The following is a 14409-nucleotide window of genomic DNA, read 5'->3' as shown; positions in this document are numbered from 1 at the left end:
CAGGCTACAAGGGTTCCTGGGCCTGCCCTTCCTAGCTCCTCAACAAGACAACGGATGGAGGAGCTGGAGGGGCGAGGGGCCGAGGTGACACCCCTCAGCTTCTCCTGAGGACTGGGGACGAGGAGGCAAGCAGGGTGAGCCCCCACGCCCCTGCTCGAGCCCCCATCCCCCTGCTCGTATCCGGTCCGGCACTGCCTACACTCACTCTCGTCACCAAGAAACAGGGAGCCACAACCAGCCCCCTCAGAGAGGTACCCGTGGAAGCTTCTAGAACATGCCTGCCAAGGGGGCTCTGTTCTCAGTCAACCTCAGGCCCGGTGTCCTCCCAGGGCGTCCGCCTACCCTGTGCTCTGGCCACTTGGGAAGCCAGGTCTGAGCCCAGTGGTCCTGGAGTCCTTCCAGCCTGCCAACCCAGGGCTCCAAGGGCACGGTCATTCTTGGAGCCAGCCTTCGAATGAATCCTAGCTGAGGATAGCGGGAGGCGTGGCCAGAGCGGGCACCCTGCCCCCCTGGAGTCCACGGGGCTGGAGGCTGCCCACCCTTCTTGAGCCGTGGAGTTATTTTTGGTTCTCCACCCAGACTGGTTCTGCCAAGATCTTGGGAACTGACAGGATCTATAAAAGCCCACAGCAGAGCCTCGGCAGAATCTTGGCACATGCAAGTCGGGAAAGTGCCCCTCACTCAGTCTTGTGCTCAGGGCACAGGTGCAGGCAGGGAGGAGGGCAGGGGAGAGGGGAAGGGTACGGTGGCAGGACTTCAGCATTGGAGGCTCAGGAAGTCCCTGTAGGCCCCATCCCAGAAGAACTGGGCAAAGAGGGGCAGGGCAGTGGCCTCGGGGTGGCAGGGGCCTGCTGAGTGAGCACAGAGCTGCAGAAGCTAAATGCCCCAGGACAGCGCCCTGTGCCTCTTGTTCTTGTTCTCTGAGAGGAAGCCACTCTGATAGCAGCCCAGACACGTCAGGGGAGAAGCCAGGAAAGAAATGCCAGCCAGGGGTTCAGGTCTGGACAGCAGAGTCTGCGGGCAGGAGGAGCTAGAAGAGGACCGAGGGTCAGCAGCAGACCTCCTAGGCCTGGCCTGCTCCACACTCTTCTCCTTTTCGCCTTGCAAGCCCAGAGAGAGTAAGCCATAATGGGCAGAGAGAGCTGGGGAGCGAGTGAGACGAGCGCAGCCCCACTCAGGGCCCCATCAGACTCACAACCCACTGGGGCCCCTGGCATGTGCCCGGGGCCGTCCTGTACCTCCCCCTCACTTCCTATTCCGGTGGGGCAGGTCTGGGTCATTCGTAAGCTCTTGGCACACAGTGCCCTGGCTGTGGGGAGGGCAGCCAGCAGGCTTTGCTAACACATGTCCTCAGGGGAACCAAAGACCCCTGGATGTCTGGGGGCTCCCTCGGCACCCTCTAAACAAAGGGTCTCGAGAAATGCCGGGCACTGGTGCAGGACGGGGTGACAAGGCCACACCCTCCGCTGGCTCACCCCCAAATCCTGTCAGCCAGGCCAGCTGAGATCCACCCACAGCCTGGGCCCGAGGCAGAGACTGCAGGCCTTGCTCGTGAGCTGCTGGGATCTGATCGCAGCCCAGGCCCCAGCTCAGGGCCAGGGCCCAGTACAGGGCAGCATGGCCTCTCATCAGGGGACAAGCCTTACTCCAGGGGATGCTGGGAAACCCTGGCTTGCACCATCATGGCTCGAGTCCCCATTTAGTTCCTGGCGAGGCCACCAGGAAAAAGCATTCAGTTCCATGGAGAGAGGGGGAGTCCTGTTGCTCGTGTCTGCCTGCACTCTGGTCGACACAGAGGCAGCTGGGACAGACCTAATTACAACTCTGAGAGCTTGGGGGCCTTCCCACCTCACCAGCCAAGAGCCCTTGTCACGTCCCACAGCTGCAGAGTCAGGGAGACTGATGTGTGTGTGTCGGTGTGGGAGGGGGGAAGAGAAATTACCAGCCATCACCTTTAAGGGACAGCTGTAAGTGCCACCACAGCCAGGCTGGGCAACTGTCACCAAGAAGGCATACTGACAGAATAGTCCTGAGACAGGGCCTATTTGCAAGGCTAAATTAAGCAGACACAGGATATTAATTGGATCCTTAAGTTATACTGAGCTGACTAAAAGCCTGGGAAGGAGGGGGGCTACCAACTGGTCATTCAATCATCTATTGATCATCTGTCTATCCACTTACCAACCATCCATCTACCCATTTATCCATGCATGCGTGCATGCATCCATCCATCCACTTATCACATTTAGCCATCCATCCTTCCACCCACTCATCCATCCACTTATCACAGTTATTCATCCATCCATGCATCCATCCCATCTATCCATTTACTCATCCATCCATCTACCCATCCATCCGTCCACCCACCTGTCCATCCATCCATCCATCCATCCACTGACTATATAACTAGCTACCTGCCTATCTGCCTACCTACCTGTCTGCCGAGCTACCTACCACCGCTACCTCTCAGATAGTGTTAAGCTGATAATGTGAGTAACATTATGAATTCTCATAGTGACCCCAGGGACTTCCTGCCCTTTGTGTTACAGACACAGAGGCAGCTGACCGTAACTACCATGTGAGCCACACAGCACTGCCATCTCTAGACCAGGGCACTCACAGTTGGCTCTGCAAGAACCTGCTATGACCTGAGGGTGGATGGCACCCCACCTGCAGCTGTTCTGACTGCTTGTGTCTGTCTGTGTGTGTCACATCCTTTCTGGGAGACTAATGACACTGCCAGGAGAAGCACTGACCATGTAGCCCTGGGGGGGGGCGGTGTAGGGGACACACACGGCTCTGAGGGCCTCATTGTTCCCTCTTTACCCCCAAGTTGCTGGTTTCAGCGGCCAAGGGCAGCCGTGTGAAAGACTCAAGACCCTAAGCCATAAGAGTCATCCAGCGGCTAAAAAATAGGCTGTGGCCAGAGGAGGAGTCTGGCGCAGCCCAGGAGTGGGCTGCCTCCTTCTGAGAAGGCACAGCGTGTCTCCAAGCTGCCAACTTCCAGCTACCAACTTCACTTTGCCCCCTTGGCTCCTGGATAGAAAATAAAAAGATTTCTCCTTTCTTCTGTGCAGCAGGGAGGGGACACTGGGCTTGTGGGGAAATGGATAGCAACTCTGCAGAGAACACCCGATGTCTGGATGCTGGGGTTAGAGGAATCCCTAACAAGGGGTGCTAGAAAGAGAAAGAGGTGATGGCAAACTCAGAGCACTGTGGGTAGAACTGCCTGGAAGGTGGAGGCAGGAAGCCCTTGCAGATCCTTCCTGGAGACAAACTCCTAGTGACACAGCAACAGTGTCCCATAAACTCCCAGTATAGCCCTGGGGCCTCCTTGGGACCCTAAGTGAATGTTCAGCATTTGCTGGGGCCATGCAGCCAGAAGCCAGGCGAATGCCACTTTCCCACTCTCTTTCACAGCACACAAGGCATGATGGGATGCATGGGTGGAAAGGGAGCTGTACCATGAGGTGGAGCCTGAGAAATTCTTCAGGAGGCAAAAATCACCCCAAGAGTCCCCCAAAATAACCCCACCAAAGAAATATTCAATGTGGAAAGGACCAGTACTGTGTGAGGAGTTGGTGAGGAAGGCTGGCTAATCTTTATGAAGATGAGGACATGAAGTGGGAAATTTAGAACAGACCTGGCATTTTGTATGTTGGGATTTGTGGGTCCTTAACCGGAAAGCAGGAGAGGCGAGTAAGTTCAAGTGCAAGGAAGTTCATAGCTCTGTCCTCAACCTGGACGAGGATACACATTTCTAGCCCTAACAACATGCGTGTGTGCTTGTGCGTGCACACACGTGTAGCACCACCTGGATTCCTTCCAGAAGTGCCACCGAGAGGGGTCACCGCCTGCGGACACGGGGGTGGGTTCTGTCTGCGCTTCCTGTTACTGTCCTTCCGGGCAGGCCCGCCCAGGAGCTCTACTGCAGCAGTCGCCAGCCGGCCAGGGCCAGGCGGGAGCTGTCCCTTCAGCACTACTCCTTGCCCTGGGCATGTGCCAGGGGCGGGCAGGGCAGCCACGCCCACAGGGTGCTGGCCTACCTAGTTTTTGCATGCATGCACGGAGCCTTTCTTCAAGATTGGACACTCTGCTCTGAAGTTCATCGTAGTCATAGGCGCCAATCTCCTCTTGCAGCTCGTTAAGGACTGACGTCAGATTCTGGACCTCCTCTTTAAACTGCAATACCAATTTGGCATCGGCCTTGTACTCCTCCAACACAGGTATCAAAGGCCTAAGTTCATCCATTTTCGCTTTAATCGCCTGCAAGGTTAAAATAAGCTGGGTTCAGTGCGATGCATGCAAGAACTCGTCACACCCTACCTCAGCCTGGCTGGTCCCTACGTGAGGCAGGTGTGTAAGTCCCCCTTTAGTTACCCGTATTTGTCCTGGTCCACTCGAGTCAGGAGAGCATAGTAAACAGTCCTCAGAACACCGACATATTTGGGAAAGGTCTTTATTGTCAGTTTAGAATGCAACATCTTAAAGTTACATGCTTTAAGTCACATACACAAAGTTCTTTTTTTTTTTCTTTCTTTTTCAAAAAATGCATTGACAAGGGTTCAAACTATTCATGAAATGCATCTAAAGTCGCATGCATGGGAGGATCCCGGCTGGGTTCAAGGTTCCTCAGTGATAGGGTGCTAAGGATTAGAAAATAATCATAGTAAAAATGCATGGTGCAAAAAGCTCTCTGGCTCTTTCATGGTTACACAGGACTGGCTGCTTCTTCAGTCTCTGCAGCATTGAAAAAACGCTTTTAAGTTAGCCCTGCAAGCAAGAAAACGAGAGACTGTTGAAAGGCTAGCTCCCTAGCCTGCCTTAAACAGACAAATCATGCCTGAACACTAGCACATCGCAGTGGTTTTCCCAGTGACTCAGAATCCCTCACAGGTTTTGCTGGAACTCCAGTCTAGGCTGAAAGCCACGTAAAGGCGAGGGCTGGCTACTCTTCCAGAGCCACGTTGCCCCAACTCCAGAACTCAGTGGATAGCGCTTGCCAGGTAAGCAACCTCAAGTTGCTGTAGCTGCTATCCTCCTGCCTTCAGAGGGGTGTGCCTAGCGGGGAGGGGCACGAGGGAGGAGAGGGGAGGGGAGGGGTGCACTCCAGCCAGCCAGGGAGAGTCACCACAAGGACACACAAATGTGTCTGCCTGGCCAGAACAGGACCAACTGGTGAATCTCACCTGGGCAGACCCAGGCCTGCCACTCTTTTATTTATGTACTACAGAATTTCATTAGCTCAACTATCTAATGCATGGCTTTTAGAGGAGGATTAGCTCTTGCTTCCATCAGAAACATATCCAGGAAAACATTCGCATAAAAAGGCAGGAAGCAAGAGCAAACACGTCAGCCATTTCCAGTCCAGCCAGGCTGTGGGACCCTGCCCCCATCACTTACATCTGGCCAGAGTCTTAACCATGGTGCAGGTGTGTGTGTCTTCATTAAAGGGATGTACAGCCTCCCCATGTGGGTGTGGCAAACCATCTGTGTGTGTATATACATACGTGTACATGTGTGTATACAACTTCAGGCCAAGAGAAGTGGGCTGAATGTCCACAGACACCTGGAGAGCACGGCTCTCACTATGATCTATGCTATGCCCTGTCACTGTTAAACTAGGTCAAATGTGGAAAAAAAAACCGCCCTGAGGGATCTCTGCCCAGAAATGGTTCTAATCGATTAAGCTAATCCTTGACTAATGTGATTCACCTGCTGCACACATGCACGGACAAGGCCTGACAATTTCCTTCCTGCCCAGCTAAGGCACCGAAAGTGCTACAGGGTCTGGTCTCCTTCCCCCTGCCCCACACAGACTGACAGGAGGCTCAGAGGCCAGCTGGTGCTGCAGCCCCTGCTCCAGAGCCCCCTCCCCCTGGGGGTCTGCTGACAAACCAGGGCCCCCGTGGGCGGCCAACCCCTCCACTCCCCATGATAGAGGACTTTTGCAAGGCACAGGGACAACTTTGGCTGTAGCCCTCCAGATCCCAATCACTATTTCTGTGGGGAAAGGAAAGCAGGCCCAGCCACAGAAGAGGAAAGGGGGGAGAGGAGGAGGAGGAGTTGGCAGGGGACAGGAAAAGCAGAGAGGAAGAAAGAGGAGGAGGGTGCAGGGGAAAAGGAGGTAGGTAGGGGAAAGGATGAAGGGAGAGGGAGAGGTAAGGAAGGAGAGGAGGGGAAGGACACACATACCTTGAACTGCCTGGCCAAGTGCTGCTTATGGCTCTCCTCCACCTGCTTGAACTTGGACTCCAGCCCCTTCATCTGGTTTTCCATCTTCTCCACATACTGCAGGTCCCTCTGGGTCCTCCTGTCCAGCACCTCGATGGACTGGGACATGTTTTGCACCTGTGAATGGGCAACAGGTTCAAGGCTGGGAGCTAGGGCTGTCCGGTCTGCCATCCCATCGCCTGCTGGGATGGGGCGCCAGCCTCTCCTGCAGTGCACCACCCCTGCATGACACACCAATTACCAGGCAGTCTGGGACCGTGAGGACCAAGGGCCCCCCAAATGCGGCAAGTACTCAGTGACCTTCCCCTCATCCCTGGGGTCTCCTGGGGGGCTGAGGGCCAGGGAGACCCCAAGCCTGGGAGTCAGGCCTCCTCTATTTCCAGGTGGGGCCTGTGTGTATTCCATCTCAAGGGGCAAACGATGGAGATGGACGGAGGTGTCTGGCACAAGTCCGCCTCTCCCCTAAGTCCCACCGAGTGTCTCGCAGGGGCCGTTGGCAGCCTCTCCCCGCCCCCCACACGGCCATCCATCACCCCTACAACATCATAGGCTGATGACGGCTCGGCAAATGCACACATTCAGAACCCGGAGTCGGGAATCAATCACCAGCGAATGAAGAATCGCTGTTTTACATCCTCACGGGCACATCCGAATTGAGTCTCGCCTTGAGATGGAACTTAATATTCAATAGGATTCCAGAGGGCTCAAAAGGAAAACAGTTTGGGTACAGCCGCCTGCCAGGGTATCGCATTTCCAGGAAACTGGCGTGTGCTGGCATGCAAACACTCTGTAAGTGTGTGTGTGTGTGTGTGTGTATGTGTGTGTGTGTGTGAGAGAGAGAGGGGGGGGAGGGAGGGAGGGAAGTAGGGAGGGAGGGAAGGAGGGAGCAGCCAGGACGAGGATGCAGCAGCCCAGTTCAGGTCATTTTCACAGCATCTAATCCAATTACTAGGGGGAGGGTGGCATGTTGTAACAGCAAATCTTCCTGACTGATTTTCTGCTGAATTTGAAAATCCTACATTTTCCAGGGAACAAAGTTATCCAGCAGGAGACCCCGGCTTGCGGCAATGAGGGTTGACTGGGCCCCTGGCCTCCCTGTAAACCTCCAGGCCAGCAAAGCACGCTAGGTGGGAGACGGCCGACATTCATTGCCCAGTCAGCACTTACAAACACAGGGGTTTAGGGCTTGTGATGGGAAAGTAACACAGGCAAATTCACCTTTGGACATGAAGTCCGTATGGATAGAATAATACGGGCCCAATTACGCCTCCATTCTCTCTACGGTCCTTGGGAAGCAAAGGCCTCTGCCTCGCTGCCTTTCTCTTCTTCCTCTCACAAGTCTTATTTGGTCTTTGAGTAACTGTTGCTCACAGAGCCACCACCTCCAGGGAGGCCCCCAGAGGAGCCAGGGTAGGAGAGGCTGTGGAAATGTTGCCCTGTTGGCAAGGGGGGGTTGGACAGGAAACTCAGGGAAGAAGGAGGCTGGGCTGCACCCACACTGAACCCCAGACTTGAGTCCCATGCTCAATATTCCAAGGAGCCCCTGTAGAACAGCTTCCTTCTTCCCACTCCCCTCCTGCTTCTAAGAGCAAAAGGAAGACCTTGCGCAGGGGAGGGGAAGGGAGGGGAGCTGGCTTTGGCAGGAAGCCAGGCACAGCAGGGTGGGCTCTTTGTCTTCCAGAGGGTGTATGTTTTCATCAAATTTTTAAGACCAACCTTTACATTAAAAAATGGTGAAGATGGGGCCGGGAGTTTGGCCTAGTGATTAAAGTGCTTGCCTAGCATGCATGAAGACTCGGGTTTGATTCCTCAGAACCACATACATAGAAAAAAGCTGGAAGTGGTGCTGAGGCTCAAGTGGTAGAGCTCTAGCCTTGAGAAAGTCCAAGGACAGTGCTCAGACCCTGAGCTCAAGCCCAGGACTGGCAAAAAAAAAAAAAAATGATAAAGATGTTAAGTTCTAACCTTGCCCATACACTTGCTGGCCAGCCCCCGGGCCAAAGCTTTGAGAATGGACAGAGCCCCTCCTGGGGCACACCCTCTCTTCCAGGACACACCCCCAAGGTCGCTGAGGTGCCCTTGCCAGTGTGGCGGCAGGCACTGGGGCTCAGGAAAGGGCACCAGCTGCATATAGGCCTCCAGAGAAGCACTAATTGCTAGTATTTATGGCACAGTCTCTGTGTCCTAGGCACCGGGCTGGGTTGGTGATGTATTGATCTCATTTGATCTGGATAAAGCCCGGGGGAGTGAGCTCCTCTGAGTTCCACCCGGGGACCAAGGCTCAGACAAAGGAAGCCACCAAGTCCCAGCCAGTCCCACCACCCCACCCTCGGAATCCGCTCATGTGTTCCACCCCACCTGAGACCTTCCACCCAGGCTGCTCCTCGCCTCAGGACAGATGTCCAGGCATCTTGGTGAGATACTGAGCGCTGCAGGACAGGTCCCCGGGACCTGCTGCTCTGCCACCTGGCTGGACGGAGGGCTTCACAGAACCAGGCTGTACAAAGGGAACTAGCTGGCCGGCTACAGTCTCCCAAGGACAGGGCACCAGACCTGGAGCCTCTTCCCTGATTCTCTGGCCAGGATGGGGTCTGTGTCAGGCCCCAGCCCTCCACTCGGGCACCAGGGGAGGAGAGGAGAAAGGCAGGGCACTGGCCAGACCCAGGGTAGGAGAGCGCAGGCCGCTCCTTGTAAAACCCGGTACACAAAGCCAAGGGCTTCTCCTCTCACCAATGGCTCCCGCCTGCTCAAAATAGAGCGGTGCACCGTGAAATAGGGCTTTAAATTTTTAAGCAGCAATGCCGTGGCCTGCGTAGGCAGAAAGGAACACTGCATGGCCTCATTCCCAGGGGCCCCCCTCCAGCTTTCTGGAACCCACTTCCCGGCTCTCTCCCCTCTCGCTGGGCTCCTCTGCCTGGGGCGCTGGCAGCCCCTCCAAGCCCATCCCCCTCCTCTACACTTCTGAATAATTAAAGGCTCAATTAGACTTCTGTCTAGTTTGGTGTTAATAAATGTTCGTGGAATCTGTTAAACGCATTTTAATTCTTTCCAATGGTTTACTCAGGTGGCTGAAGGTGACAACCCTTCCCTCTTCCCCTGGGCCCCCTCCCCACCCTCTCAGTCTCCTCCAAGTTGAGCCAGTGCCTGGGGGTGCCGTGCTCATGCCTGTAACCCTAGCTGCTCAGGAGGCTGAGATCCGAGGATCCTGGCAAACTGCTCTCCCACTGTGGGTTCCTGGTCCTGGCACAGGGTGAGGCTGGCACCTCTGGCTGCACCACCTGCCAAGCCAGGCAGCAGCTTAGACTGAGGCCCAACTGCTGATGTTTGGTGTGACCCCTCTGCCCAAGGGGCCACCTACAAATGCTTCCTTCTCTGAGAGAAGGGAGGCAGGTGGGACAAGGAGGGGCTCCCATGTCTCCTTCTCTGGGGACCCTGGTGCTTGGATTAACTGCTACGCGATGAGTCATGAAATAAAGAGGAGTGGAGGGGAGTGGAGGCCAAACACAGGTGCCAGGAGGGCACTGAGCCCTGCCAACCAGCTGTGTGGTGAAGCCAAACTCCCTGCTGAAATCCCCCAACCCAATGGCTCCTGTGTGACAGAGCCCAGCCTCACTGTTGTCACTGTGGACGACCAAGTGACAACGTGTTCCAGAATGCATTCGTGGTGGCGGGCCAAGCCCTGGTCAGCTACACCCAACAACTCAACTCCACAGCAAGCAGAATCACCCAGCCTACGAAGAAGGCTGCACTGGCAGCCGCCCCCGCCCCCAAGGTCCCAAGTACTTGAGCTAGACCAAGCGTCACTCAACTAGACGGTGTGGGGCAGGGAGGCCTGTCCATCTATCCAACCATTCACTCATCTCCTACTCACTCATTCCAATACTTTGAGCCAACAAAGGTCCCAGGTGCAGGCCAGGAGTGTCACTTAGTGTACAGAGCTCACCTGGCATGCTCAAAGACCCAAGTTCGAGTCCTCGGCACCTCACATACAGAAAATTCTGGAAGGGGGGGCTGAAGTTCAAGTGGCAGAGCGCTAGCCTCCAGGAAAAAGTGTCCAAGGGCAGTGCCCGGGCCCTGAGTCAAGCCCCGGGATTGGCAAAATAAAAAAGGTCCAAGGTGCAACCTGCATCAGACTGGTTAGGCCATCCTTGGTATTGTCTTAGGCCTGTGTGTGCTTGTGCACGCACACATGCATGCAAGCATGCACGCCCATGCCCACGCCCCCTGCACAGACTCACCTTCTCCAGTAGCTGCCTCAGCTGCTTTGTGCGGGCGTCCCGTGAACACATGGTCTGCTGAGGGGCCACCACGGTGCAGATGCATCTGCCCTCGCTGTCCTGGGCAGAGCTGTACACCTGCCAGCTCTCCTCAGGACTGGTGGGCAGCACCTGGAGAGACACAGGTGGGGCGGGGAGGGGGAGAAGGTGAGACAGGCATCGGGGCAGTGACCTTAGAGGACAATGTGCACGGCCAACCCAGGGAAAAGGCATGCAGAAATAGCGCAGCGACGCTTAGGTATTCCCGGGAAGGGTCCTGGGAATGAGGAGGCACTGGTTAAACACCAGGGTCACCAAGAGAAGACAGAAGAGAAAGACATGGCTCTTCTGAGCATCTACAATCCAAGTTCAACCCAAGAAACACACATTGCATTGACATCTGTCTCAACTGCTGCGTTGGGGAGAAGGGAGGGGCCAGCAGACGCCACAGCTGGATGAGGAGGGGAGGCAGGAAAGCCAGTGGCTTGATGACTCACAGACACAGCGTACCCACTTCTCTCCCCCCAACCAAGCTTTTGGTGACAGCCCCCACCCAGAGCCACTCTGGCTGAGCTCGCCACCTCCCTGCTGGCATCCCGGCAAACACACCAGGCTCCCAACTCCACGCAGGCTCCCACCCACAAGCCATTTGGTGATGCCACCAAAGTGCCAATGACACGGGATGACACTTGAAACCTCAGGGCTGAGGCTTGCCCCAAGACCATCAGGAGGCCGCAGCCCCGGGACCCCTGCTCCGGTGCACTGGCCGCCAGGCGGACAGGCAGCAAGCCCGACCCCCTCCTGCAGGCGGGCCCCTGCTGCCTGCCCAGGCTCCAAGCCTGCTCCAGGCCTCCGGTCACCTCCCTGCTATTTTTAGATGGGCTGGGAGGAGGGCTGGGCGGGGCGAGTGTGGAGTAGTGATCTATTTGATTTCATTCACTTCCAAGCCCTGAAACTCAGGACGTGGAGGCTGGGGAGGAAAGTCATTGTGATGGAAAAGGCAATTTTCAACCAGGAGAGGCAGAAGGCACGGGGTCCCAGGCTGGAGTCCCAGCACAGAGACCAGAGCAAGAGCACAGAGCCCTTGATGGCCTGGGAGAGTGAGCTGGCGAGGACCACCTCCCTTCACCTCTCCTTTCCAGTAAAGAGGAGGCGATCCTACCGCAGCTCTCTCCAGCCACAGAAGTCAGCCGGGCCCCAGAGGGGCCAGAACCTGCCCACCCTTTGCCCCTAGACAGAAGGCAGAAGAAGAGATGGGTTTCTGAGGCAGGAGGGAGGGTGGGCAGGGCAGCCCCTCTGCGCCCACCTCCAGGGGGACTCTATGGGCCTTAACACCACAGGGGACAGGGGCGCCCTGGGACGGTGGCAACAGAGGGGAGACGCGGAACCGTGGGGCCCCACTCCTGGCCAGTGCAGCCCAGAGCCCGGCTTTTCCAAAGTCAGGCGGACAAGAGCCTGGCAGGGCAGAGTCGCCCTGCCTAGCCACGTCTCTACCCCTTCCTCGCCGAGTGACCTTGGACAAGTCCCCAAGTCGCAGCCTCGGTTCCCCAAGCCTTCTACTTCTGCTGACGGAGGGCCCCCGACCTCAGCAGCCCCCCGCGCCGGTCCCCAGGTCCCTCCCCAGTGGAGCAGGCTGGGAAAGCACGGCTCCCCAGAGCGCGGGGGGCGGGGGCCGTGGCGCAGGGCTCCGGCTCGCGCCCGGCCCGGGCCCTGCGCCCCCGCTCCGGCCCCGGGAGCCCCAGCCCCGCCGGAGCCCGCCCAGCCCGGCTGCGGCCGCGGGGGGGACCCGAGGGTGGCGGGAGGGGCCGCGGGCGCGCGGGGCGGCGCACTTACGCCGGTGCTGCGGTCCAGCGTCCCGCCGCTGGCCGCCGACAGCTTGGTGGTGTTGAGCCCCACGAGCGAGGGCAGCGTCTGGGACATCCAGTTGGTGATCATGGCCATGGTGCTCAGCACGACCCCGATCTTCAGCAGCGGCACCGACATCGTGCCTCCCGCGGCCCCTGGCGCCCGCGCCGCGCCGGCTCCCGCGCCCCGGGCAGCTTCAGGCGGCGGGCACCGCGGCGGGCAGGGGCGCCCGGCCGCGTCCCCCGGGCCCCTCGGCCCGCCGCCGCCCGCCCGCCGCCGCCGCCCCGCGCGCCCTGGCCATGGCCGCGCCGCCCCGGCGCAGGGAGGAGGCCCGCCGGCCCCGCGCGCCCGCCGCCCGCCCCGCGCTGCGCCGCGCGCCCGCCGCGCCCCGCGCTCCGCCACCGAGCTGGGCCGCCGGGCTCTGAGCGCGGCGCGGGCTGCGCGCGGGGGCCGCGGCCGGGAGGCGGGGACTCGGCCGGGCGGCGGCGGCGACGCAATCTGCCCAGGAAATGGGTGGATTTTTCCTCTGCGCGCCGGCTCCCCGCCGCCCCCTGGCTGCTGGCCGCCAGGTCTGCACACCCCGGCTGGCTGCCGAGCTGGGGTGACCCCGGGACGGGCAAAACGCGGTCCCTGAGGCGCACACACACCTTAGGCGGGTTGGCCCTGGGGCCTGGAGCGGGGTCGGGGTGGCGGGCTGCCAGCCCCTTCCTGGGTGGCTTGAGCTCCCAGCCAGCACGCAGAGACGCCCCGTCCCCTGTATGGTGGGGGCCTCTGCCCGCACAGGGGCCGGGAACAACACGAACAACAGACGACAAAACCATCCACCATCCTCAGAGGTGTCGGTCTGCAAGCAAGTCTGAGCGGGGAGGGCCAGACAGGGGCCCATCCACAAGTGTGAGGGGTGTGTGTGGGGGGGGGGAACTGGAGTCTGGGCTGAGGGGTCTGGGAGAAGATGTGTGTGTGTGCATGTGTGTGTGTATATGCATGTGTGTGCACGTGTGTGTGTGCGTGTGTGCATGTGTGTGTATGCAAGTGTGTGTGTGTATGCACGTGCGTGTGTGTGTGTAGAAGGGCTCAGGTGCACAGCTTCCCTGCCCAGAACTCAGCTCTACAGCTCAGGATTGCCGGCACAGACTGCCAGCCTCCTAGCCCAGGGTCTTTGAGCAACTGGAGTCACTGGCAGAAGTGGCAGGGCACCAAACCAAACACCTGTGAGTCCATGTGGCCTCTGCTCTGGGGAAAGCGGTGCCCAGGACTTTCCTCCAGACCACTCATGACACGGTTTCCACCTGCTTTTTCTAAAGGATACAGAGCGGGCTGTGGGGCAGCGAGCCACTCCCCGGTGCCTGCCAGGGCATGATGGCATCCTCCTGGGGCTTGTGTGGAGAGGGCTTTGGTCACAGTCAAGATGACCCTGGCCTAAGTGTGAGGTTGGCTGGCTAAAGGAGTCCTGAGCTTTGTTTTTTGTTTTCTGGTTAATTCAAAGGCATTGGTGGCACAGATCTGGGTTAGAGGCCAGCACATTACAACTCTTGGGGAAGGGCGCCATCTCCCAGTGCAAGCTGGTACTACAGGCTCCGTGTCAGAACCAGCGGGTCCCTCAGGCCTGGCCCGCAGGAATCCACCCTGATGGAGCTAGCTGCCTTCCTCCCCCAGTCATACACCGGTGCCAGGCCACCGCTGCGTCTGCCAGACCACACCCGATTCCCAGCGCGGGTGGGGCTGGAACAACTCCAAATCCAGTCCACTCCAAGCCAAAGAACTCTCAGGCCATCTCAGAGGCCACATGTTTACGTGGCACTTACTTAGCGCTGGGTGTGAGACACAGAAATGTGGAATCCCTGGTCAGAAACACAGAGACAAAAATGGCTTCTCTGGGCACTCTCCACCACAGAACATTTTCTGGGCAGTGAACCTTCCTGGGGCTTCAAAGCAAAATACTCAGCTAGCAGAAGTCCTCTGGGCTCCAAGAGCCAGTCTGGCTCCAGATAGGTGGCAGGGACTAACCTCTGGCTCTGCCACTAACTGGGAGATGGGAGCCCCTCTAATTAATTAGCCTTCAGTGCCTCCGTGC

The 14409-nt window shown here is 58.0% G+C and overlaps 1 protein-coding gene across 2 annotated transcripts in view; it reads right to left on the bottom strand.

The window, feature by feature from the left end:
- Positions 1-14409, bottom strand: part of Olfm1 (olfactomedin 1) — a 31334-nt gene that overhangs the window by 9281 nt on the left and 7644 nt on the right. The window contains exons 1-4 of one of the 2 annotated variants that reach the window (XM_090330904.1): positions 12324-12567; positions 10473-10622; positions 6196-6351; positions 4047-4266 (exon numbers count right to left, since the gene is read on the bottom strand). In XM_090330904.1, the coding sequence (XP_090187030.1) occupies positions 4047-4266; positions 6196-6351; positions 10473-10622; positions 12324-12473 (676 nt within the window). In that variant the 5' untranslated portion in view covers positions 12474-12567. Of the gene's footprint in view, positions 1-4046; positions 4267-6195; positions 6352-10472; positions 10623-12323; positions 12568-14409 lie in introns of those variants that run through there. The other variant, XM_090330905.1, reaches the window with a different exon arrangement.

The sequence above is a fragment of the Megascapheus bottae genome, chromosome 3 (genome assembly GCF_031878675.1).
Source record: "Megascapheus bottae isolate mThoBot1 chromosome 3, mThoBot2.hap1, whole genome shotgun sequence".
Classification (NCBI taxonomy): domain Eukaryota; kingdom Metazoa; phylum Chordata; class Mammalia; order Rodentia; family Geomyidae; genus Megascapheus; species Megascapheus bottae.
The sequence above is the reverse complement of the archived record's forward strand: the minus strand, read 5'-3'. Positions and strand labels throughout refer to the sequence as shown.